Source organism: Ctenopharyngodon idella, chromosome 24 (genome assembly GCF_019924925.1).
Source record: "Ctenopharyngodon idella isolate HZGC_01 chromosome 24, HZGC01, whole genome shotgun sequence".
Taxonomy (NCBI): Eukaryota; Metazoa; Chordata; class Actinopteri; order Cypriniformes; family Xenocyprididae; genus Ctenopharyngodon; species Ctenopharyngodon idella.
This window is the reverse complement of record NC_067243.1, coordinates 8,149,032-8,174,716: the sequence shown is the minus strand read 5'-3', so window position 1 is coordinate 8,174,716 and position 25,685 is coordinate 8,149,032. Positions and strand designations below refer to the sequence as shown.

At 35.0% G+C, this 25,685-nt stretch overlaps 1 protein-coding gene and 1 long non-coding RNA gene across 3 annotated transcripts; both read right to left on the bottom strand.

Annotated features, from left to right (window-relative positions):
* Positions 1-1,601: 1,601 nt before the first annotated feature.
* Positions 1,602-15,660, bottom strand: rbpms2a (RNA binding protein, mRNA processing factor 2a). 2 transcript variants are annotated; one of them, XM_051883856.1, is made up of 8 exons: positions 15,246-15,660; positions 11,016-11,093; positions 10,860-10,898; positions 9,268-9,330; positions 8,779-8,929; positions 7,937-8,100; positions 2,682-2,754; positions 1,602-2,603 (listed from the first exon to the last, which is right to left on the bottom strand). In XM_051883856.1, the coding sequence occupies exons 1-7, from the start codon at positions 15,297-15,299 to the stop codon at positions 2,689-2,691; spliced, it is 615 nt and encodes a 204-aa protein (XP_051739816.1). In that variant the 5' UTR covers positions 15,300-15,660; the 3' UTR covers positions 1,602-2,603; positions 2,682-2,688. The 2 variants fall into 2 exon arrangements, with proteins under 2 accessions (XP_051739816.1, XP_051739818.1); XM_051883858.1 differs by having other exon boundaries at positions 7,952-8,100; positions 15,246-15,655.
* LOC127507017 (uncharacterized) lies at positions 2,798-7,929 on the bottom strand. Its single transcript, XR_007928216.1, has 2 exons — positions 6,655-7,929; positions 2,798-6,552 (listed from the first exon to the last, which is right to left on the bottom strand). It is a non-coding gene; the product is annotated as an uncharacterized LOC127507017 (long non-coding RNA).
* Positions 15,661-25,685: the final 10,025 nt, after the last annotated feature.

Here is a 25,685-nt window from a genome sequence, read left to right as displayed (position 1 = left end):
GTTCTTCAGCTGGCTATGCTCTGATGCCTTAAAAGGCAAAACATGAAAAGAGAAAGACCAGATATGCACTCTAAAATAACCTATACCCCTCACATTACTGCTGCAGATAGCATGAGTTTACAGAAGGACCCATACAAGGAAAAGCTATTCTACGCCCCATGACGCTTTGCGCGAATTATGGGTGTAACTTCCGTTAAGCTGTAAACAATCAGTGAAAGGCTCGCTCTATGAACGCAGTAATACGTTTTTTTTTTTTTCCAAAAACTGAGTACAATGAGATGACATTCGACTCACAGTTCAACCATCGGACATTTAAAAGTGTAAAAGCATCAACAAGGTACTTTCAACAGACCATAAATAAGCGCGATTCTTTCCACAGCAGGTTATATATTACTACTACAGTGATATTTATCTGTATTATGTAACATAAGTTGCCTTAATCAAAAATGTTCATTAACTTCAGCATTGCTTGATATTTCAAAGTAATTTCCGCCATTTGGATAGATAATAAATTGTATTTACCCGTGAAAACAAGCCTGAAAAGAGACGTGAGGATTTGAGGAGAAAAACGAGAGATTTTCGTGCATTCAACTGAATTATTAATGGGTTATATCGTAAATTAAATCGGGAGAACAGACCACAAATGTGCAGTATGCGTTGTACTTTTGCAAAGGGAAAAAAGAAAATAATCATGAGGAAAAGAATACAGCGAAAGAGCTTTTGGCAAAAATATTTTTGAAATAACATGTCACGTTAAAGGCCCACTGAATTGCCTTGGAACGCGCAGCGTAAACCCTTTTCACATTTCTGGGTTTCTCAGAAGCGGAAGTCGTCATAGTTGTGTAAAATTCTATAGAGGTGAATAAGAGAACACATTTTGTGTTTCCATTTGCTCAAATAGCAAAAGAAAAACTCAAGTGTTTTCACAACTTTCAAAAACAGGAAAGAGGAGAAGCGTTAACTAGTTTTTTGTAATTTGATGCAAAGGTAATATAATACTTAGTATTATATATGTACATACATTTTTTTTAAAAATGAAAATATAAACTTTGCAGGATTTACGATATTGATGACCGTTAAAATGCGTCATCAGTCTGTGAAAAGGGTCTATTATTCAATATGTTGACGGACGACAGGGCGGGACATATTGAACAGCCCCTCCCCTTTTTTTAAAATAGCCAGTAGCGTTTAGTTTATACCACAGCTATGCGGAAATTCATGATCCACTTTAGCGGAAGTGAGAGACAAAGTCTTAAATGCTTATATCTTCTAAATGCAAATTTTCGTCATTGTTTTGGAACACACCAGCTTATTCATAACATTAAGGCTAACATTCATGCTAAAAGCTAAAAAAAAAATTTTTAATTTTGATTTCAGGGGGACTTTAAAATACAAAGCATTACATTATTCTCATCATGTCTTATGAAGGAAAACTGACAGATAAGCTTTATTTGTAGGGCAACCTTACGATTTGTTTTCGTCTTTTTGAATGGAAGTCCCACAAACTGGAAGTGCCACCCATAATTCAAAACAGTAGGCTCGTCAGGAATAAGGTGGATTAACTCAAAACTAGATTAGAAGAACCCACTCGAAACACAAGATCCTCAGATTTCCTTTTATTCTCCAGTTTCACATTCTGAAATAAAGAAAAAAAAAATGAGCATTTTTAATTTTTTTTTTTTATATATAATACAGCAATCTCATGTTGGCAGCCCGTTTAAACTCGCAGCACTGCCACAGGAAACTTCAGTATGTAACACAGAGCAAAAGAAAAAAAGAAAACAATTGCACTTACTTCAAACAAGTTATGGACAGAATTAACAACCAATGAAAACACCAAAAATAACAAGAGAACACTAAACTGCTCATACATATATACTTATTTAATTGCACAAAACAAAAATATGCATAAATATTCATTATTACACAAGTGTACAAAAATACTTGTACATTTCTTTTTTTTGTTCAGATATTCTCCAAGCAGACACAGATAGCAGAGGTTTGGTGAATTCAGGGCAGAGGAAGATGCAGCAAAGGTCTGGAAGAGACGAGAACTCGAACGAATCCGCTTGGTTCACGTCAGGATCACAAACAGAAACAAACACCCAGTGCATATGTCGTCAGTTCTTTAAAATAGGAAACAAAAGTACACAGAGACTGGATTGCAAAAATCAAAATTCAGACCTCCACCTTTCACATAATGCAAGAACAAAGAGGCTGAAAACAGTTAGCGTTAGCTGGGACTTGGAAACACGAGCGCAAACGAACAGACGAAAAGGTTTGCATTCTAAAAGACTCGTGTTTTATCGCATGCAGAAAGACGATCCCACCCCCCCCAAAAAACAAACATCTACAGGAGCAGCTAGACATGTTGAATGCCTGCGCGTGATTGGATCAAGCGCAGCTGTTGAAATGGAGACAGTACCGTGAAGGTTCGTCAAAGTCCTCAGCATCTCTTTAGAGAAGACTTCCTCCAGGAAAATAATCCTTCATGCTTAGATTGTCCATTAAATAAACCTGATTAAATTAAATGCTGAGCCCAGTTGTTCTTCATTCAAACAGGAGGGAGAAATAAAAACTAAATGTCTGGTACGGGATGGCATCTGTGGAGACGAGAACAGAGCATCAGCTTACAGTCGTCAAGACAAGGGTCCATATGAGGTAAAGTGACGGATACTCACGGATTATTTAACAGAACTGGCGTGATTTCCACCCCGGTTGAGAACTTTCAGAGGGGGACGGGTACCAGCGCATCTACAAGCAAGAGGAACAAGAAAAGTTACAATGAGATCATTGATATTATTGCAAATGTTTCTTCTAGACAACAACATTTTTTTCCTAGTAGGAAAGAAGACTTAATGAACCATATGCATGGAAAGCCAGCTGGAAAACTTCTGGTGAAATGTCACTTGTTGGTGTGTCGGTATCTTCAATGTCCTGAGGTGGCTTTAACAGCATCAATAGTGTAATACTTAGTTTACAATCAGAATATAGTCACTTAAATAGTCAGGCCGTGTGTTAGTTTAGTTATTCAAACTAAAGACGACAAAGACGTGTCAGTGTTCCTCCTCTGCAAAATTTCACTTTCGTGTGAAAAAAAAAAAAAACACATCAACACTCTAAATTAAAGATTTATTGTGCACATAAAAGTTTTCACAAGTGTGCCAAAACCATTGAGCTTTCGCTGCACTGACTGACAGCTTCTGTAATTGTAAAGGAAGAGGCATGGCGCTTTGTGTAATTCATTCACACAAAAAAAAAAAAAAAAAAAAAAAGTTATGGTTTTTCATGAGATTGTGAGTACTTCATACTTCACCTTGACAATGTATTTTTAAACTTAGTGATTTTATAATGTTTAATATATATTCAAAAGCGAAACTGAGTGAAAAACTATTACAGGAAATGGCTAATATGAGCCAATAAATGGTCCTCTGCCACCATCTGATGGTTATAGTGGTAATTAGGGTTAGTTCGCCCAAAAATGAAAAATTCTCATTAATTACTCACCCTCATGTCGTTCCACACCCGGAAGACCTTCGTTCATCTTCAGAACACAAATTAAGATATTTTGATGAAATCCGATGGCTCAGTGAGGCCTCCATTGAAAGCAACGAAATTACCATCATTCAAGGTCCAGAAAATAAAACATTAAAATAGTCAATGTGACTACAGTGGTTCAACCTTAATGTTATGAAGCGACGAGAATACTTTTTGTGCGGCAAAAAAAAAAAAAAAAAAAAAAAAAAAAAAAAAGCGATTTCAACAATGTCTTCTCTTCCCTGTCATTCTCCTACGCAGTGCTGCGTTTACGTCTGAACGCCGGCTCATTATTGGCCGGCTCCTGCGTCAGCATGACATGCATGTCTCGTGCTGCTCACGTGAACAGGCGTCAGCCAATACTGAGCTGGTGTTCAGATGTAGAACCTGGAAGCACTGCAAAAAAAAAAAAAAAAAAAAAAAATTAATAATAATAATAATAATAATTAAGCGTAGCAGAATGACAGGGGAGAGATGAATTTGTTTTTTTGTTTTCACACAAAAAGTATTCGTCGCTTCATAACATTACGGTTTAACCACTGTAGTCACATTGACTATTTTAACAATGTTTTTACTACTTTTCTGGAACTTGAATGTGCTAATTTTGTTGCTTTCAATGGAGGATAAAAAAAAAAAAAAATAAAATAAAAAAAAACCTCTCGGATTATCAAAATATCTTAATTTGTGTTACGAAGATGAACGAAGGGTTTACGGGTGTGGAGCGAAATGAGGATGAGCAATTAATGACAAATTTAAGTTTGGGGTGAACTAACCCTTTAATGGATTTTATTTTTTAATAAGTGTTTATCAAGTGTTGGGTTTCCTACATCTTGAAATGTTCAGTTTTACAAATGGGGACAATCTCAGAAGGATGAACAAATGTTTTTCAAAAAAAAAAAAAAAAAAAAAAAAAAATTGCTGTGGAATGTTGCGTGTGCGTGTCTAATTACAGACACTGCATTTCTTATTCAAACGTTCCCATTAGCTTTGTCTTTATTGCAATCAATAAAACTCGTTTATTGGGAAATTAAGCAAGTGTGATAACTGCACTGAAATATAAATACAGCATTACAAAGTCAATCATTGATGGTTTTGTGTCGATGTACAGCGAAAGACAGCTAACAGTTCACCGGAAACGCCCAAGCAGGCTTAACAAAACCCAGGAAGTAACCGTGCATATGGTCAATTTGTGGTCCATTACAGAGTAAATTATTAGAGAATTTAAACTGTATATAATGTGCATAAATAATGTACACTATACTTTATGCATTTAAATGTATGTGTAGTAATTTCTATAAGTTACACACTTATACATTCTTTAAACTTACATAAAACTATAAACTATACTTGATAATTGAAGTTCTTAAACTTGTAATGTGTACATTAAATTGGTACACGACTTGTGCACCATTATATTACACAAGTCTAGATTTACTACCTCTACTATTCTCCACTGCTAAAAGATACAGAACAAACATCCTAACATCCAGAACACTTTAAATCTCCCCCCAAAAAATAAATAAATAAATCATATAACTTAGCCTTATAGCTGAACCAAAGTTGCTACCAAGAGCCATTCTAAAACCATTGACTAACCATTTTATTATTTTTAGTAAGCAATGACTTAAAACCATAAAGTCTTAAAACTGTAAAGGGGGGAAAAAAAAAAAAAAAAAAAAAAAAAAAAAAAAAAAAAAAACACAGCTTGACTATGGAGCATGTTGTAGAAATTGCTCTGTTTCAGCAGTGCTAATGAACAGATGCAAGCACAAACCCCCTGACTGAGCAGGAAACTTATCAGTGCATCTATAAACATCTTTCAGCAAGATGACATTAACTCCTTTCCCGTCCTGCCTTCCCAAACCACGCCAAAACACCCACTTCCCCAGCCAAGGGCAAGAGAACGACAACAATCAGCGTAGCATGTCCGTTTCAGCCCTTCGTCGACTTATTCTGAACTTCCCACATTCTTCATGAGGCGTCAGGCAGTTTGAACCTACAGCTGACCAGCAGCACACAAATAGAGCTGTAATCTCCCTCCGGCAGGTGTGTGTTGGAAAGGTCTGGAGCAGGGTAGAGGAAGAGAAAGCCAAGTGCTCCTTTCTTCCAGCAGTTTAACTGCAGACTTACAGTTGCGTCATCCCGACTACACGTAAACATGCCAAAAGAATTCCATTTCTATTTTCCTTGAGCAAAATAATGCAGGATGAAGCAGGAAATTCTACAATATGGGTGCCTTTTCCATTTATAATGTAATTGTTTTGCACAAATTTATGTATATTATTTAACCAATTTAAAATGGTGACAAAATACATTGTTATTGCTATTGTTAAATAATAATAATAATAATAATAATAATAATAATAATAATAATAATAATAAATATTATCAACAAGTAAATGAACCACTAAAAAAAAAAAAAAAAAAAAAAAAAAAAAAAAAAAAAACCCACAACCAAACAAACCCAAAATTACCAAATAAAATGTTGGTTATAACTAAAAATAAAAGATAAATAAAATAAATTATTAATAATATTAAATAATAATAATAATAATAATAATAATAATAATAATAATAATAAGAAGAAGAACAACAACAACAACAACAACAACAACAACAACAACAACAACAACAACCAACTATTATTATAACCAACATTTTATTTAGTAATTTGGTTATTTAAACAACTAAAAAGGACAAAAAAAAAAAAAAAAAAAAAAAAAAACCACCACGACAAAACCAACCAACTAACCAAAATGTTTTATTTGGTCATTTTTAGTCATTTTCACAAATGTAACAAACCAAAATATCTAAACATAAGTGTGAAAAACCTTTTATTTTTCGGAAAACATTCAACTCTCTGAAGGCCCTTAGAGTGACAGTGGTCAGAGAATGTGTTAGTGCGTGGATCCATTAGCACATTCGCTCTCTTTCTCGCCAAGAGGATGAAACCTTTTACAACCCCTTTGAGATCCTGACCAAACATACTGCACCCACGGCCTTAGCCAAACACCACTGGAAAACATTTGGTTGGGATCAGATCTTAAACACTAAAAAATCAGACAGTTAAACTTGCAAACAAACTCAATTTACAGTTGGAGGAACCTGCATACATACAGGACGGCTCAAGAGACTTCAAGTAAACCTCTTCATCCATGACCTTTAGCTCTCACTGGGTTGTTGCCATGACAACCACAAAGTCTAGCCATCCAATCAATAAACTTGATCTGTCAAACAGTCTTCAAAAACAATCATTACATTAAAGATACAAGTGAACACAAGACTTACACCAAAGAGGGACAATACCTGAAGAGCATAGAACACTTTAATATTCATTTTTTACCAGTGTAAAACGTGTGAACTACAAGAGCAGTTAAACGTAAAGTGTTTGTGGGGGAGAATTTTCACATGTGCTGCTTTTAAATGGATCATAAAAACGTTCTCACACAGTGTTTTTTGGCTAAACTTTAATCGGCACCTCTCTGGGCACAGATTCACTCAGGTCATAATCCAACCTGAGATGCAATTAAAAACAGCTTTTCTCTGATGTGATCTCTTAGCAACGCTAGCAGGCCAAGGAATGCTGTTCTGAGGGATTCTGGGTAATCAGACTTGTCATGTTCAGAGTGGACCTCTGACCTCAGAGTGGTCCGTTTCCACCAGAGCATGAGTCAGGGGCATTATGGGAAGGGTTAGCAGACAACTACACTCCAGTGAAAAGGCGGCTAACGTTTTGAAGTGCATGCTACTCTTACTATTGCTGCAGTATACAGTATGCATAGCTGGATGAAATACAGTTGACTTGATCCCGATTCAAAGATCCTGATTCAAAGATTGTAGTATGCAAAATATAAATTGGTACACCCTTCAGAGATCCCCGATTCAGAGATCCCCGATTCAGAGATCCCCGATTCAGAGATCCCCGATTCAGAGATCCCCGATTCAGAGATCCCCGATTCAGAGATCCCCGATTCAGAGATCCCCGATTCAGAGATCCCCGATTCAGAGATCCCCGATTCAGAGATCCCCGATTCAGAGATCCCCGATTCAGAGATCCCCGATTCAGAGATCCCCGATTCAGAGATCCCCGATACCCTTAAAACTTCGCCTTTACCCACAATCCTTTACACAAAGAGAAGTGATCTGCAGAAGTTCAACAATGTGTTGATATATCCCAATACTTCTGTAGTCACTAACTTCATATTTAAAGTACGAACATAAATTACATTGTGCTTTGAATTTTGAAAACACAAACAGGGATTCAGTTCCACAGTGACAATGATTTGCAGCAAGCTAATGGAAGTAATTTTCAACAAGCGTTGGCAGAGTCACATTGGACAGAAAAACACCTGAAAGCAGAGAGACGCAGTGATAGAGTGAAAGAAAAGGGGGAACACACCGGCTGGTCCCTCACCTGGGCGTGCAGGGCAGCGGCGGCAGCAGCAGCGGCGGGGTAGGTGAAGGCGGCGTGAGGCAGGCCTGGGGTCAGTTCAGTGGTGTAGAGGGGATACGGAGCCCACGCCTCAGGAGATGCAGGGATCAGTGCTGCCCCCGTCAGGTCATCTACAATATTACACATCTAAGTCACATACCAAACCAGGGAGCTAAATCACATCAAGAGACACTACAACACCATTCAACAAAAATATTTGAAAGAAATTACTGCTTTTATTCAGCAAGGACAATAAATTGATCAATTTTTTTATAAAAAGCAGAGAAGCATAAAAGCCTTTCAAAAACATTCAAAAAGAAAGAAATCATACCAACTCCAAAACGTCTCGGTAACACTTTACAATAAGGTTCATTAGTTAAACATTAATGTATTAACATGAACTAACCATGAGCAATACATTTGCTACTGTATTTACTAATCTTCGTTAACATTAGTTAATGAAAATACAGCTGTTCATTGTTTGTTCATGTTAGTTCACAGTGCATTAACTAATGTTAACAAGATTTTAATAATGTATTAGTAAATGTTGAAATTAACATTAAGATTAATAAATGCTGTAGAAGTGCAGTTCATTATTAGTTCAAGTTAACTAATGAACCTTATTGTAAAGGGTTACCAACATTTCTAATGTGGAAAAAAAAAAAAAAAAAAAGCTAACAAAGGGACTAATAGCAGCACTCAAATGACACATCTGAATCTCAGACATGTGCTAGTGACTTATTCTAAATGGGTGAATCAAGGCCATGTTCTGCTGGGTGGGCAGGGCGTAAGTGCTGTGGTTTACTCACATGGGTCTCGAGCGATGAAATGCGCACCTAGAGCCGGGTGCAGGTTGGAAGGGTTTGGCGTGGCCATCAGTTTACTCTTCGCCATCTTAGTATTGGCTTTAGCAAACTCCAGACGCAGCGTTTGAGGACTCTCTGGGTCAAAGCGGATGCCCTGAGAACAGATTAGAGGTGTTGACTGAATACCATCTAATTACTCCTCATAATCAGTTTCACACAAATCAGTCAACATGTCCATTTAACAGAACATCAGGTTTCCCTCTGCAGCACAAGTGCACTGATTCCCAGAGGATTCTACATCCAGCCAGAAACACATGACGTCATGGAACTTTTCTTAGGGACCAACAAGTGAAACTTCCCCCCCGTAGAGAAGAGAGCGGCATCTAAATCAGACTTTTAAGAGCAAAGTTTGGAGGACATAAAGCACAGAGCCTAATAAATAATTAAAAGTTGCCATCGCTTCAGCTTACTGACGGACCAACGATTACTTACGTTCAACGCATTCTTGGCCGCTTCAGCTCCAGACCGGCTGTCAAACGTGACAAACCCCACAGGCTAGAGGAGAAAAAAACAAACAAAAAAAAAAAAAAACACATCAGATGGAGGGCAGCGGTAGAGGGCACCCCCAATTTTCTTCAGAAATATTTTATCCATTAAGAGAAAGCATACTATATTCTCAAACCAATATTTTACGCACCCTGTTTTTCCAGTTTGCTTGAAATTGTATGGAAGCTTGTTTCCGCCATGAAATAAAGGTAATTGCAATTTTTCCACAATTCTGACTTTTTCTTAGAATTGCGAGATGTAAACTAACAATTGCGAGTTTTAGTCAGAATTGCGAGATATGAAGTCAGAATCGCTGATATAAAGTCAAAAGCTACTTTTTCATGCAATTCTGACTTTATAACTCAGTTGTCAAGATCATCTATATTACATTTCTACAATCTAAATACCTTAAAATAGATGGAGTTTAAATTTACTTTTCAAATATGAAAACACTTCGTTTTATTAATGTCTGCAAAAATCGTCAACTATGTTACTAACCAAACACCCCCTGAAACTAACTAAATGGTTTATCCCAAAACCATGTGACAAGCATCTTTGTGATGTCATTTTCTTCAGCAGCAGATAATTTGAACACATTATGGTAAATATCCTCAGTTTCTTTTTAATATTTATCTCCAGTGACCTATTGTCAAGGAGTATATTAATTGCCAGTCAACTATGTTGGGTACATTGTTATGGTTTGCAATATTTTTATGATTTTTCTCAAATAAAATCAAGATCCTGATCAAGAACATAACATTTGGTTGGCCAGACAAGTCCTGCCATTGAATTGAAGCAAAATGGTCAACTATGTTACCCGTCAACTATGTTACGGTCATTGTCAACCATGTTTTTGACCGATTTTTTTTTTTTTTTACATTTTAAATATCTAGACTGCTGCTTTTGATATTATTTCAGAGTATAGTTTACATCCACATGGACTTGAGTTTTGAATGACATTCTTAAACTGTAAAAATGATATTTAAAGTAGATTTGATAAAAATCTTCGTCTTTAGTGACCGTGCTGAGAATTTTACACAAATATCTGCCAATTTTTTTTTTTTTTTTTTTAAATAAATCACTGTAAATGACAGAATAAACCAAAAAACATTGAATTAAGTCACTTAAAGTGTAGTACTCAAGTGTGTGTAGTGGCATACAGTGTGTCCGTAACAAATTTAACAGGGAAAACATTTGTGTAATATCAAAATGCTGTTTATTGACTAAGCTTTGCAACTAGCAGATAAGTTACACTGATAAAATATAAAGTGAAACCAATCGTTTTGAGAAAGCATGTTGTTTTTACACTTTTTTTTGCTGATGTGAATGTGGTACAGATAGAGGGATAGATATATTAATTTATGTAAAAATCATACATTGAAATTGATATGTTTTACATTTCCCGGTCAGATTTATTGGGTAGGAAATATGACGTTGCTGGACATTTGTTAGATTAATCAATCTATACCACTTTTAAACTGACATAAATAAAACTACATGTACATCTCACTGGAGGGAAATAATAGTTTCAACTTTACCTGTTTTGAGGTCAGTTTTATGAGAGATCCTTCATATCCCTGTTTGATAAAAAGGATAAATTCATAATTAATCTTAAGATTCTTAAAATCACAGCCAGTAAAAGGATGCCTAACGAAACTTCCAGCTTTTTATCCTCGCAGTCTGACATCTCTTACCTTGAAGGGTCTGAACAGCAGGTAAAGCTCACGTGGTTTGATGTCGACAGGCAGCCCGCTGACAAAGAGCGTTCGTACCTAGAAAAGGGAAATGCCTAAATGACATCAGCACAAAATGACCGACAGACACCAAAAAAGCCGTGACCTCTGAGCTATGAGGGCTGTACAATGTATGGTCTTAGAAATGTGTACCTGAAAAGGAAAAAAATTAGAACTACCTTCGATTGTCTCTCTCCCTTCCTATTGTGTCAGAGTCTCTCCGTTTGTCTGCAGAATTTGCTATTGGAGACTGAATGTGTTCAGATCAAAATCATGAGATTGTGTTAGTTTAGTGAGCAGAAGTGTGTGCGTGGTGATCAAGTGTGTGTGACCCTAAGCATGGATGCAGAGACTTCTGCAGGGCACGGACAGCATTATTGCTCCAATGTGAGTGGAAGATAGAAAATCTAATTTAACTCTGCAAATTAACAGGATGGATCAAATGATATTACAGTGAACAAAGAGAGAGAGAGCGCAAAGGGCAATCAAATAAAGAAAAAAAATTCATTGAAAAGAAACTCTACCTCAGAATTCCTAAACACATTTTATCCAAGAAATTAAGACTAAGTATCACAGATTCTAGAGTTACTCAACGAGCATTTAAAAACAGATGTAGCAACTCTATACAGATCTACAGGGAAGAAGAGAAAGACTGGAGGAAGGACACAGTGTGCTATGACCTTTTACGGAAAAGACGGGAGAGAGAGAACTTTGGTTCAGGCTGAACCATTACATTCTCCAAACGCTACAGAGGTGAACAGACAATCTGAAAGACACTGGTTTTTGGGTCAAACTCACAAAAACATGTCCAGGTCACATTTTAATCACAGAACCAAAAGAAAATTAAGATTTTTAAATTGTTTAATCTAAAAAGTCCATTAAGGTTTTTTTTCATTGTGACAATTTCCCCACAAAAGTGTCAGTTAACAATTGACTTTAATGTTTTGTTTTCTTTTGTAATTCCTATCATTTTCGATATAATATAAATATAATATAATATAATATAATAGTAAAGTAACAGCAACAATACAAATAATAAAAATAATTCCCCTGTGTTTAAGTAACTTCTATCATTTGATATTACATTACATTACACAAATAAAAAAAATTCCCTTGTTTTTTTTATAACACAAAACAACCTTTTTTTTTTTTTTTTTAAATTATAGTAATTCCTATAATTTTCCATATGGATTCTCTATAATAAATATATAATATAATATAATAATATATAATAATATAATAGTAAAGTAACAGCAACAATACAATAAATAAAAATAATTCCCCTGTGTTTAACTCCTATCATTTGATACATTACATTATTTTACATTATATTACATTATATAAACTTAATACAACAACTTTAATATAACAGTAATAAAAAACAGCAACAATACTAATAAAAATAATTCCTGCGTTTTTAAGTCCTATTATTCTCCATGTGAATTGTGAGTAATTTGTCCTATCATCATAATAATAATAATAATAATAATAATAATAATAATAATAATAATAAGTTCTGTCACTTCTATTATCCTCAGTGCAGACAGTAATTTGTCTTGCACTGAAAAAAAAAAAAAAAAAATATATATATATATTTCATGATTTGTTATAACATTTTTTGTCAAATCAACTTAGGCAATTAATGTAGTTCAGATAACATAATATTTTGAGTTTCTGTTGTTTAAACCAATCACCTTCATTGTATTGACTAAAATTTTATAATATAAATGAACTCAATTTTAGGGCAACCAGATAACCAAGTTAAACCAACAATTCTTTTTTACAGTGTGTAGGGGTTTAAAAAAAAAAAAAAAAAAAAAAAAAATTAACAGCATAATCAATTATGTAAAATCCTGAAAATGTCACAATGCAAAGAAAGTAATGTCTATTTTTAATTATTGTAATATTAATAATAAAAGTAAAATGTTCAAATAAATTTATATGACCCAGACATGTTCAGGAAGAAAGTCACCCTTTTTATCCTGCACTAACAAAAATATCAATTGTTTTTTTTTTTTTTTTTTGGACAAGCACCAAGACAATACCATGATGTTATGGACATGTCATATGATAGTAACATAGTATTCTTTAAAGTACCATATGGTACAAAAATATGGTACCGATTGAGCACCATGGGACATTAAAATACTGTACATGGTACCACCACTAAAGCCTAAAAACAGTGCCAGATCATTAGTGCGCTAAAACGTTCAGATTTCTCTACACATTTCCACCAATACATCAGCCACTGGAAACCCATCATTTCCTGACCGGCTCAGAGGAGCGAGTGGTGGAACGGCTGCAGGCGAGAGCGCTCTCAGAGTTCAGGCTGATGTCAGTTTAAAAACCCTCAGCATAAACTTTGATTATCCTCAATGTTCCTGAAACATGAGCATCAGCGCTGAAGCGCTGCCAACAGCTGAGAGGGTAAATAAACAACAGGAATTTAATCAAAAAGGAATAAACACTCCACAAACACAAATAATGGACAATGTGCCACTTAATAAGCAAAATAAACAGTTGATTTTGTTGGCGGTCAGAAAGATGACGCAGGACAGAAACAAAGGGCACATATGAGGGGGGAGGACAGGGGACGTGAATGGCTGGTTGGAAGCACAGAGGGAGGAAACCCCTGTCCTAATTATTGCAGGTTCAGGCTTGAACAATGAACAATCTGAACACACCACACCAAACGCACTGACCCAGTGCTGCCCAGTAACAATGACAGGACACAACTCCCACGCCAAACTGTTTACGCAACCATCCTCACAAACTTCTCACTTTAACATTAAAAAAAAAAAAAAAAAAAAGCAGCTCAAGTATGAGATTTTCTAACAGGGAGTGTTTTGCATTTTAACGTCTTGTGTAAATACACTAAACTGCAGGAAATGCCTCTACAAGAGGTCAGAGGCGACATCTAGACCGGACCCAAATACTCAAGAGTGTAGAAACTAGTTTGTGTCACTGAAAATAAGATTCTGTACAGGATGTGTGTGACACTGCAGCACAAAACCAGTCACAAGTTGCACGGGTACATTTCTAGCAATAGCAATAAAATGATAGATTTTTCTTTTATGCCAAAAATTAGGATCATGTTACATGAAGATATTTTGTAAATTTCCTACTGTAAATCTCAAGTTTATTTTTGTGCATTGCTAAGGACTTCATTTGGACAACTTTAAAGGCGATTTTCTCTATATTTAGATTTTTTTTTGCACCCTCAGATTCCAGATTTTCAAATAGATGTATTGCAGCCGAATATTGTCCCATCATAACAAACATACATCAATGGAAAGCTTATTTATTCAGCTTTCAGATGTATAAATCTCAATTTCAAAAAAAATTGACCCTTATGACTGGTTTTGTGCTTCAGGGTCACATAAGGCTTCTATAGAGACTGCGTTGTTTATTTCACTCAATTTACTGCAAGTGGTGCAAAATTCATTTTAATGTAAAGGCCAAATTAAAAACAAGTTGGAAAAAAGTTAATTATTAAACAAAATGGAAATGTAGCTAAATAAAAATGCCTCCATCGGAAGGCAGATGACAGACTGGAAACAAATACCAAAAAAAGGCCAAGTTACAGATTAATAAAAAATATTTTACTAAAATATTATTTACTTTATCTACGCAAATTAATCTGTTTATGAATATTTTCAAGTAAAAAAAAGCCCAAAACTGACAATACTACACTGTACCAGCATAAATTATATTTAATCCAAATTACATTAAAACCACTAAAAGTGAAAAAAGTTGTTGTTTTTTTAAATCGTTATCTTTTGCGGACTCACGTTCAGTATACGTCACTGTTTGCGCGTGTTTAATGAAACCATAAGAATGAAGGGAGAAAAACAAAAGGGCAGAAACACTTCAAGAACACCCACTCGAGTGTTGGCTTGTTAAATCTGGCATTAAACTTTATCCACAGTCACACAAGAGAGTGTGTGTCTCATCAGGTGAGTCTCATATTTCAATGCCAACTTTAAGATTAATCATCAACAGACTCCGCATTCCTCTCAAACTTCTCCTCAGCAAACGCTTTTCCTCAAACCGCAACAAACATGCAACTAAACGCCTCTTAAAACACGAGTTTTAAACATGCCAAAAGAGTTTCCACAGTCATCCGCCGGCAGAAGCTTGAACTTCACCAAATGGAAGTTTATGTTTACTAAAAGAGTTTATTTCTCTTACCTCCTCTTCTAATGAAACACTGGTGTTCGTCTCTGAATCTGACTTCAGACTCATTGTGTAACTTTAACGCTTCTTTGTGCCAGAAAAATAAAAAATCAGTTTCCCTGTCGGTGATTTTGTCCCTGGTGTGCGTTAAAGTTGCAGAAGAGAATCTCGTGTCGTTTTGTGCCCAGTGAAGCCGTGAGTTAAAGCCACAATCCGAAAGTAAAGGTGAGAGGTGCTCTGTGAGGGTGACAGAAGGGAAAGGAGGTGATTTTTGAAGTTTTTCCCCCCTCGCTCACATCAAGCTCGTTTGAGTTGAAGTGGAAAGAAAGGAGAAAAAAGGAACCGTTGGTAGATTTAAAGCTGAAGTTGTGCGTCTGCTCTTCTGTCCTATTAGCGGATCAATCATGTTAAATGCGCGCACCCGTGCTTCAGATGGGACTCAGCTGCGCGAGGCCCGGCCCACTTTACCACCACCACCATCATCAACATATCTAACCCCTCCTTTACATCCATGCCTGCCTCCATATCAAACCCTGCCTACATAATTGCTGTGTCCAAAACCAAGGAGATCTATAATAATAACTAGAAAATGTCTGCCATTCATCTCAATGACCCTAAGTACGCAAAATCTTTGTACAGCCAATCTTTGATCATCAGCGTTGAGTTCTGCGGCCAGGCTGTTTTGAGCCAATCACTCGAGGTGTATATGTCATGTGACTACACTCTGGAGCCGCAGGAAAATTAAGTTTTTTGGCTGAAAAAACACAACCCTTCACTGGCGACTAAGTGCTAAATGGCCAGTTTTATGTTTTAAGAGCTTCCAGTAACCAAGCAGGTGCTGGGAAAATGATAAAATATCTGCTTATAATTTTTAAATAATTCTTGCAAGAAATATTCAGTCAGAATATGGCTACTTTTTAATGGCCGTCAGCACCTCCTAAGGAAACATAAATATATAATGATATATGTTGTCATCTTTATATAATTATATAATCACTTATTCTTCAAGTAATTACAATTTTATTTTTAATAATATAAGGAATATATATATATATATATAATTATATTTATGGATAATAATTCACTTCTTCACTTCTATCCAGTGTTATTTTAGTATCATTGATATACTATTATTTATTTATTTTTTACAATTTTTCTTTACTTTTTTAATATTTTAGATATTAGATATTATTATTATTATTATATTAGATAATGTTATATTAGATAATATTAGAATTTATTTATATTTTTTCACTTTAATTTTAGTTAAAGTTTAAGTAATTTTGTTGTGTGTTTTTGTCATTTTTATATTTTTAAATATATAGTTGTTACCTTGAGAAATGAGAAATGTTACCTTAAAAAAAAGCTAGTTTTTTTTTTATATATATATATATTTTATTTTATTTCAGTTAAAGTTTATTTCAAGTTTTTATGGTTTTAGATTTAGTTAAAGTCACATGACTTTAACTCTCAGGAGGAAAAAACGGTTAGAGATTAGAAAGAAACTGAGGCTTTACCAAGTTCAACAGCTCTGGCCGAGCTGTGATATAAACGAAACGCTATTGGCTATTTTAAAAAGGGGAGGGGCTGTTCGATATGTCCCACCATGTCTTCCTGTTTCAGTGGAAATTACATCAACACACTGAATAATGCTGCGCGTTCCAAGGCACTTCAGTGGGCCTTTAACGATAATAACTCTGTTAAACATGGCTTCTATCAACCAGTCCATGCCATCGTATCTGACCCTGCCTTTATATCTTCCTGCCGTGTTTTTTAATTGTCATATGCTCACTTCACTCTATAAATAAAATCACATAATCTAACCTTGGCTGTGGATCATCTAACCCTGCCTATTTTTCTGATCTTGTATATCTTTGCATAAACACATATCTAAACCTGCCTACTGATCATTTAACTATTTATATCTAACCAGGGCCATTGCTAAAATCCATAGGGCCCAGGACCACATTTTATGGGTGGACCCCCTCTACCTCGGGCCCAATGGGTAGACGACACAACCCACAGAGGACCTTGGTGGGACCAGGACAGCATCGACGACAGTCCTGTATGTAACCCTCCATCTTACCTTACTATCTACTTTCTGTACTCCATAATTTATAGGTTTTATTATGAATGCTTATATAGTAGGTGTGTGTGTGTGTGTGTGTGTGAAATGCCACAGTTTCCTTGAATATAAAGTGAGACCGAATCAACTTCACACACATTTTAACTGGCTGAACTATTGCTCTGGGGTCTTTGGCCCCATGTTACCAAAATTAACTGAATTCGATCTGTCCACTGGATACAGGTTACACAAATTTAGTTTCTGATTAAATATTCCACATTGCTTTTTATCTAAATATCCTATGAGGTCTGCGTGATCTCACAGCTGTCCCATGTGACATGCTCGACTCGGTCTCGTGACACTCTTGATTTCCTGCGCATGTTTTATGGTAAATGCGCTTGAGTTTGAAACAGTTATGATCCTGTTCAAGCATTTAGCAGACACTTGTGTTAAAGCAGACAAACAAAAACAGAAAAACAAATTAATCTGGTTACATATAATTCTTTACAATGCTTTTATTCATTTCTATATTTAATTAATGCTCCTTCATTTATTGTATTTTCGGTGCCTCTTTGAACAAAATCAAATACATTTAAAACAACTTGAACTTCAAGATTTTCCTCTGATAATATACTGTAGCATTTTGTCTGTAAATATTGTAATATTAATTTTATTTAAATACTATAGTATGTACATCTGTAAATATCATAATAATTAAAATAAAATAAATTAAAATAATTAGATTAGGTACCAAATTAAAAATTATATCAACAATTATGTAATGGTACATGATAATATATAATATTAATCTGGCTATATTACTATTATTATAACTCATATTTTAATATATATTTGTAAATATATATATTTTTAATAAATTTAATTGTAATTATAACTATTCTATTATATTCTATTATATCTGATCTGTAATATCTGATCTACAGATGCTGTAGAGACGCACTGGTCAGAGGCCAGTGTGTTTTAGTCTGTGATTCAACTATTCTCCTATTTACACAAGTCAGTTTCCGCCTAAGCTACCGTTGCAGTGTGTGTGTGTGTGTGACTATGTGCGCAGGAATGACTGGTTTCCTGACTTTGTACTGGAACACAATTACTCTTAGACCAAAAACCTGCTGCCAGGATCCTGAGAAGGTCTGAGGCCTTAACAATCATTTACCTGCTTACTGCTTAACTAAAGCAATCTCTGACCTTCCTAGTTCATATTTGAAGAGGAAAAGATGCCACAGTATCAGCAGTTTACACCTTAAATCACTGATATTCTGATATAATTTTACTGTATTGGCAATTGTTGTAGTATTACAGCTGTAGTGTAGGCCTATTTGTTTGCAGTCCCTCCACGTACAGAGTACCATTTCTGTAATGACTTGCATTTAAGAAATCCTGCAGTCCAGCCAGTTTTGGTTGTAATAGTATTTATTTATTGCTTTATTTTTCCATTGTTAAGTTTAGCAAGTGCTGAATATTTATGAGCATTGCTAAAAGGGTTTTGTGCCACTGATTAACATGTGACTTATAAATGCACACTCATGTTTTACGATTCCATTTAGAGCTTTTTATGTAGAAAAGGTCTCTAAGATCTTATATTGTTGCAGAAGTGAAAGCAGTTAAAATAATGTAAAATCTAAAATATAGTAGAAGTTTAAGTTTACTGTAAAACAAATGTATTGAACTAAACATTTACATTTTATACATATATATATACATAATACATATTTACATATATACATAATATACATATATATTTTACAAAATAATTTAAACTAAAATTGCTAGAAAATCAAAGCCATATGTCTAAGCAAGTTATATTCCAAATTTGAAGTTGATATCCGGGGCGTCAATTTTTTATTGCAGGATGGATTAACAGAGTTATATTACTACACGTAACATATAATTTGTAATTGTTTAATAAAAGAGAAAAGCAAGTAAATTCAGGGATCTGGTTGTTATATCCGTGTCACGAGTTCAACGGCGCTGCGTTGAGTATTGTAGCCAATCACAGGCATTTCTGTTGAAAATAATGACCAATCAGAGGTGTTTAAGTTACCGGAAGTGAGAATCCACTCAGTTTCACTCAAAACGCTGAATGAGTTTATATGTTTAGTGCAAGTTTACTAAGTGCACAAATCCTCTCATTATAACAAACAAAGTGGAGACACAATGTAAATAAAAGATTAATTTTTAAGTTTGGTCATTGATTAAAACGGGAGTTTTCACACTCAATAAGTTTGCACTAAACTTCAGTGATTATAAAGGAAGAGCTCTTCACTCGCTTTCTGTGTAATTTCATTTGCAATTTGAAGAAAAGTTTTTGTTTTTCATGAGACTTTGTGACCTTTCCTACAAATATATACTTCACACTTCAGTACAAAAAGTGACAAAAATAGATTTTTTAAAGTTATAATAGTGATTTGATAATCTCTAAAAATAAATTCAAAAGCGTGTGAAAAAACAATGTTAGGGAGTGGAAATGGCTAATGAGCCAATAAGTGGTCCTCTGCTGTCATCTACTGGTTATACTGTAATTTCATGTCTTTTAAATTGAATAGCTTAAAAGGTTAGTTCACCCAAAAATGAAAATTCTGTCATTAATTACTCACCCTCATGTCGTTCCACACCAGTAAGACCTTCGGTCATCTTCAGAACACAAATTAAGATATTTTTGATAAAATCCGATGGCTCAGTGAGGCCTCCATTGACAGCAAGATAATTAACACTTTCAGATGCCTAGAAAGCTACTAAAGACATATTTAAAACAGTTCATGTGACTACAGTGGTTCAACCTTAATGTTATGAAGTGACGAGAATACTTTTTGCGCGCCAAAAAAAACAAAATAACGATTTTATTCAACAATATCTAGTGATGGGCGATTTCAAAACACTGCTTCATGAAGCTTTACGAATCTTTTGTTTCAAATCAGTGGTTTGGAGTGTGTATCAAACAAAAAAAGTCACATGAACCATTGAAATTTCAAAACGTTTCGAAACACTTATGATGTTACGAAGCCTCGTTTACTGAAATCATGTGACTTTGGCAGTTTGATACATGCTCCGTTATTTTGCCGCACAAAAAGTATTCTCGTCGCTTCATAACATTAAGGTTGAACCACTGTAGTCACATGAACTGTTTTAAATATGTCTTTAGTACCTTTCTGGGCATTGAAAGTGTTAATTATCTTGCTGTCAATAGAGGCCTCACTGAGCCATCGGATTTTTCGAAAAATATCTTAATTTGTGTTCTGAAGATGAACGAAGGTCTTACTGGTGTGAAACAACACGAGGATGAGTAATTAATGACAGAATTTTCATTTTTGGGTGAATAACCCTTCAATAAAAGTGTTTGTATTTCACCAAGTGTTAGTTTTCCTACATTGTTAAACTTTTAGTTTCACAAATGGAGACAATTTTTTATATAATATTCAGACTTTTGACCTTTGAAGTGCTGGAAAAAGTTGTGTGAAGAAGTATTTTTCCATAAAGTCCTTCATTCTTATAACAATGGTCTATAACTGTCTGGGTTATGATCAAAGCTATATGTGATTAATCTTTGGACGCACCGCACACACACTTGCCGTCATGTTGAGAGAGTAAGATTTGATGAGTTCACCATACCTTGGCTTTTGGTGAATTGACGCCACTGGTTCATATCACAAAAATTAAGCACGCTAAAAGGATTTAAAGTACCATTTTCAAAGTAAAACAGTGTCCAATTTCAAAAAGTGAATTTTGAGAGTTTAAGCCTGTGAATGAAACCTAACTAAAAAACTGTGAAAAACTGTGGCTCTTTTTTCTACATCATAAATGACTTGCGTCTCAGAATGCAAGTTAACAGGCTAAAGAATGCTTTAAAATTAGATAAATCAAATTTATTTTTTGTCATTTAATGCCCCTTCATTTATTGTAATTTCAGTGCTGCTTTGCACAAAGATATAAAACAACTTGAACAACGTCTTCCTCTAACACAGCATTTTGTCTGTAAATATTATAGTATTTACTTCTGTAAATATCATAAAACTGAATACATTTTAAATATGCTTCAGCCATAAAACTGTAGTTGTTTGGTTTGTGTTTAAGTTGAATCTCTCCTCAGATCAGTCTGCAAATGACTTTCTCAGTTAATCGAGATATCAGATAAACACTCTAATTAGCAGAGGGCGTGATTTAGGCGTTTCTTTTACCCGGTAGTGTCCCAGCGGGGTTCTGCGTCTCTTTTGGAGACCACCCTGCCCCCTTCGAGATAAACACGTCTGCCACCGTCACCTCGCTATCAGACACGAGCGGTATAAATAACAACCCTCAACATTCTTCATCGCTGCAGAGATAACAGCAAGAGGACCTAAATGAGAGCACTCACACCCTGTTAGTGTTTAGAGGAACTGCAGGGGTCACTCTGGGGGTCAGAAATAAAATTCAAAAGATGTAAAAGTTCATAAACAAACTGAGGGATTCTGGTTTTCTTAAGGAACAGCGAACGAGCGAAAGGAATAGAGCGTAGACTCGTGTTCTCCGCTATAAATCGTTTTTGTGTATAGCTCCATTCCTCTGTTATGATCAGAATGACAGTGTGCAGATCTCTACTGCACGAGAAGAGCAGCAAATCAGACACGTTTGTTTGACAGAGGCAGGCGAGATGTTCTCGCTCTGGGTCTGAGGTTTACACGGTCGCAGGATTACGGCATTAACGCTTGGAAACAGACAGAGCATCCATGCTATACACTGTAAAAATATATTTTTTGATGTTGTAAATAAAACAAAGATTATCTGAGATTTAAGTTTTTCTAAATTTCACATTTGATTTAATGTGTTACTTGCTATTTCTTTGTAGTTGTATGTGAAATTCACTAGCAATTTCTGAGTGAAAATTGTTTCTGTTTTTTCATTGTACGCGCGGAGATTTATCGGTGCCGAAAACATTAAAAACATTGTAAAGATGCATTATAAAACACAATAAAACTGCAAAAAATTGTTTAGTCCAGGGTAATTATTGATAAAGTCTCCCTGTGGTGAAAATCAAGTTTTTAATGTTGTTCATATGTCTGTGTGGTGTTTTTAATATGCTTTAAGACAAACCATGTGCTAATTCATAAGTCAACACCATTGCTGAATATTTTCTCTCTAAAAATGCAGTAAACCAAAGACAGTCTCAACAACGCGGTTTGAAATCGCTGGTGTTTCTGACGTCACGAGCTACCTTGTAACCAATCACGTCAACATGCCAGCGGGCTTTAGCATATGACCGCGTGAGGGAGTCACAAAAGAAGGTTATCCCGGTATATTTTTCTGTTGATATGAAAAATCGAGTAGATTTAGCAATATGGCGGGTGTATGATGAATATTACGATGTTATGATGAACTATATGCCTTTCTTCACTGACGTTCTGAGATGTTCAAAGCGTTTCTACGGATACTGATTGTTAGAAGTCAGCTGTCTGACTCGTGAATGTGAACATTGTTTGTGTAACATTAGCAACACATTATTAGCTGTTTGATAACGTAGTCAAGCTAAAGGCTAATCATATTAATTACCGTTATGTGTCCGACGTTGTAAAAAGCGATGCTATTGTGCAGCGTTTAGTTGACCGAGTGAGTGGATCGTCTGAGCTCATGCGAGTGAGTGGAGGCGGAGCTAATTATCATATTCATAGATCTGTGTATTTTAAATGAGGCAAGGGTGGAGTTATATTCAAGCTATTTTAAGGCATTAAGATTTTTTTTTTCTTTCACAGGAAAAAACGTTTAAATATGTAATTTTGGTTATCAAATATGAGTTTTAAGGGATAAAATTATTGACTACAGGGGGACTTTAACTAAAACTAAAACTATTAAAAACACATAACAGCTGAAATAAAATGAAATATAAATATTAGTTGAAAAACTTAAACTAAACAAAAATTAGAAATGTTGCCTTGACAATAAACTGAAATAAGTTGAAGTTGAAGCACTACAATTATTAACTGGAAATAAATCAAACTAGAACTGAAATAAAAATAAATTAAACCTAAAAAGCAATATTTAACAAAATGCACGTAATGAAATTACTAAAAATATAAAAATAAAAGCTAATTCAAAATATTAATAAAACTATAAAAGCTAAAATAACACTGGTCTAGTCAAAATATATTTTGCTACAACATCAGAGGAATATTCTTGGTTAATTAAAAGTTTAAAAAATAATAATTTCAGCTGGTCCTTCAGTTCGTGAAAACAAACAGAAAACGTTTGTTGGGAAAATGTAAGCGAATACTCCTTTAAGGGTATCACCGTTTTCAACAAAAAAACGCAAAACTTTTTATGCGTTTTGGCCATTCGTTTACACGACAGCTGCATTTTTGAAAACGATACCATTATCGTCTCTGTGTAAACTACTAAAACGCGAATTTGTAAAAACTGGTCATGTGCATGCATATTACATGTTCAGTCTATAAGCCCGTAGTGTTTCTTTACAAAGTAACATCTCCAACTACTGGCCTGGCAGCAGAATACAGCGTTTTTAGTCGTTTTTGCGGATCTGTGTAAACTGGAATCGTTTTGACATTGTTGTCGTCTATACACGAAAAATGCAAAGGGAGAACTTTGCAGTCGTTGTTGTGTAAATGCACCCTTAATGCAATCACAAAACTTTCTTAACTTGAATTTAACTCATAATATGAAAATTTAAAATCTATCAAAGTAAATATTAACTCAGTTCAGCTGAAACTGTCATGTAGGACTACAGACGGCTGATCTCAGATCAGCAGAGGGTCACTGAAACCAACTTTAATGTGCGCTGTGTCTCTCGGTGCTGTCAGCTGTGTTTGACGTACCGCAGAGCTGCGTGTAAAATATTCAAAAGCTCTTATTGCAGTTTCGTGTCTGTCTGAAGATGGTGTCGAGATTCGGAAGTCCTAAATTTGTTCCTTGTATAAGCCACATTTCCAAATTTAACAGGATGATTCACCTTGTCTGTCTGGAAATTAAATCAAGAGTATAACGTCATTGTTTTTTTGTTGTCATTGTGGTTATTTTAATTGTGTCAACACAAAATATTCGAATCATGTTGAATTTTAACGTTACCAAAAGGTTTGCATCATATATAGCCTCTTTGTGTCTTATTTCAAGCTTATTTCAGCATGTGTACTGTGTCTTGATGTGGCACTATATATATTCATGATCATTTCCCGACCTCTCATTTAACAGGTTGTTTTTGTTACTGTACCTTTAAGATTGTGTATGTAGCCTAATCTGGTTTTCTGGCCTTACCTGCTCAGGCTGGACTGGTTTGATGGTTTTATAGGAATTTTGTGCACAAGACCAAGCTACACCAGCTAAGACAAGGAAACTAGATTAGGCTGGATTAAGATGGCTTTTTTAGACTGTTAAACACTATCTTTGTAATCACATAATAATCCTGTGATTTTCAGGTGTTTGTCAAAGGGGCTTTGGTCTCCCATGATGCTCAAAGAACAACTTCCACCAACGAAACCAGACAACAGTCATTCGTCTGTGACATACACACTCAGTAAGCCATTTTCTGTAACTCTCTCTCTCTCTCTCTCTCAGAGTTCAAAGTTTTATTCATCACATGCTTGTCTGGTGGCCCAACAGTGAGTGTTTTGTTGTGTAAGCTGTGCATTGGACAGTAAAAAAGACAATATATTAAACATGACTGTAAAAAAAGATAATAAACACACACAGACGTCTCTTATAGGAAAGTCAAGCCATGCAAATGTAGTGTCTCTCTCTTTCTCTCTCACACACACAAGAAAAACAGACGTCTAGTATCTATTTAAGAAGTTCTGGAGTGACTGTAAACTGTTTCATGCCGTTGTATATACACTCTCGACTCTCTCGGGTTTATAGAGACTCGAGATTGGCTCCTTTTAAGGTGAATTCCCTGTTTGCTCTCTGCATTGAACGCCTGCTGCCAAGAGCTGTTGGGAGACCGTTCCAGTGAAGAGTCTCCCTGAAAGAGAGAGAGAAAGAGAGAGAGAGAGAGAGAGATACAGTACATGCCCTCGTGGACAACAGGAACTACTCATAAGATGGTAAAATCACAAATAAGACAGCTTAATTGTTTTTCTAGACAGCAATGAAATTAAATATAAAATAAATAAAATAGATAAATATGAAATAGAATAATAATAATTATAATAAATAATAATAATAAAATATTTACTTAATGCAAGTCAATATGTAATTTTGTATGGCCTCTCAGATGTTTCTAAGAACAGCAGGAATAAGAAGGTAAGATGTGTATATTATTAATATTATAATATTAAATATAATTGTTACTAGTATTTAATAATTATATATAACAATAATGATTTATACATGGTCAATTTTGCCTCATTAGACTCCTAATTACTGCTCATTAATAGTTAGTAAGGCAGTTG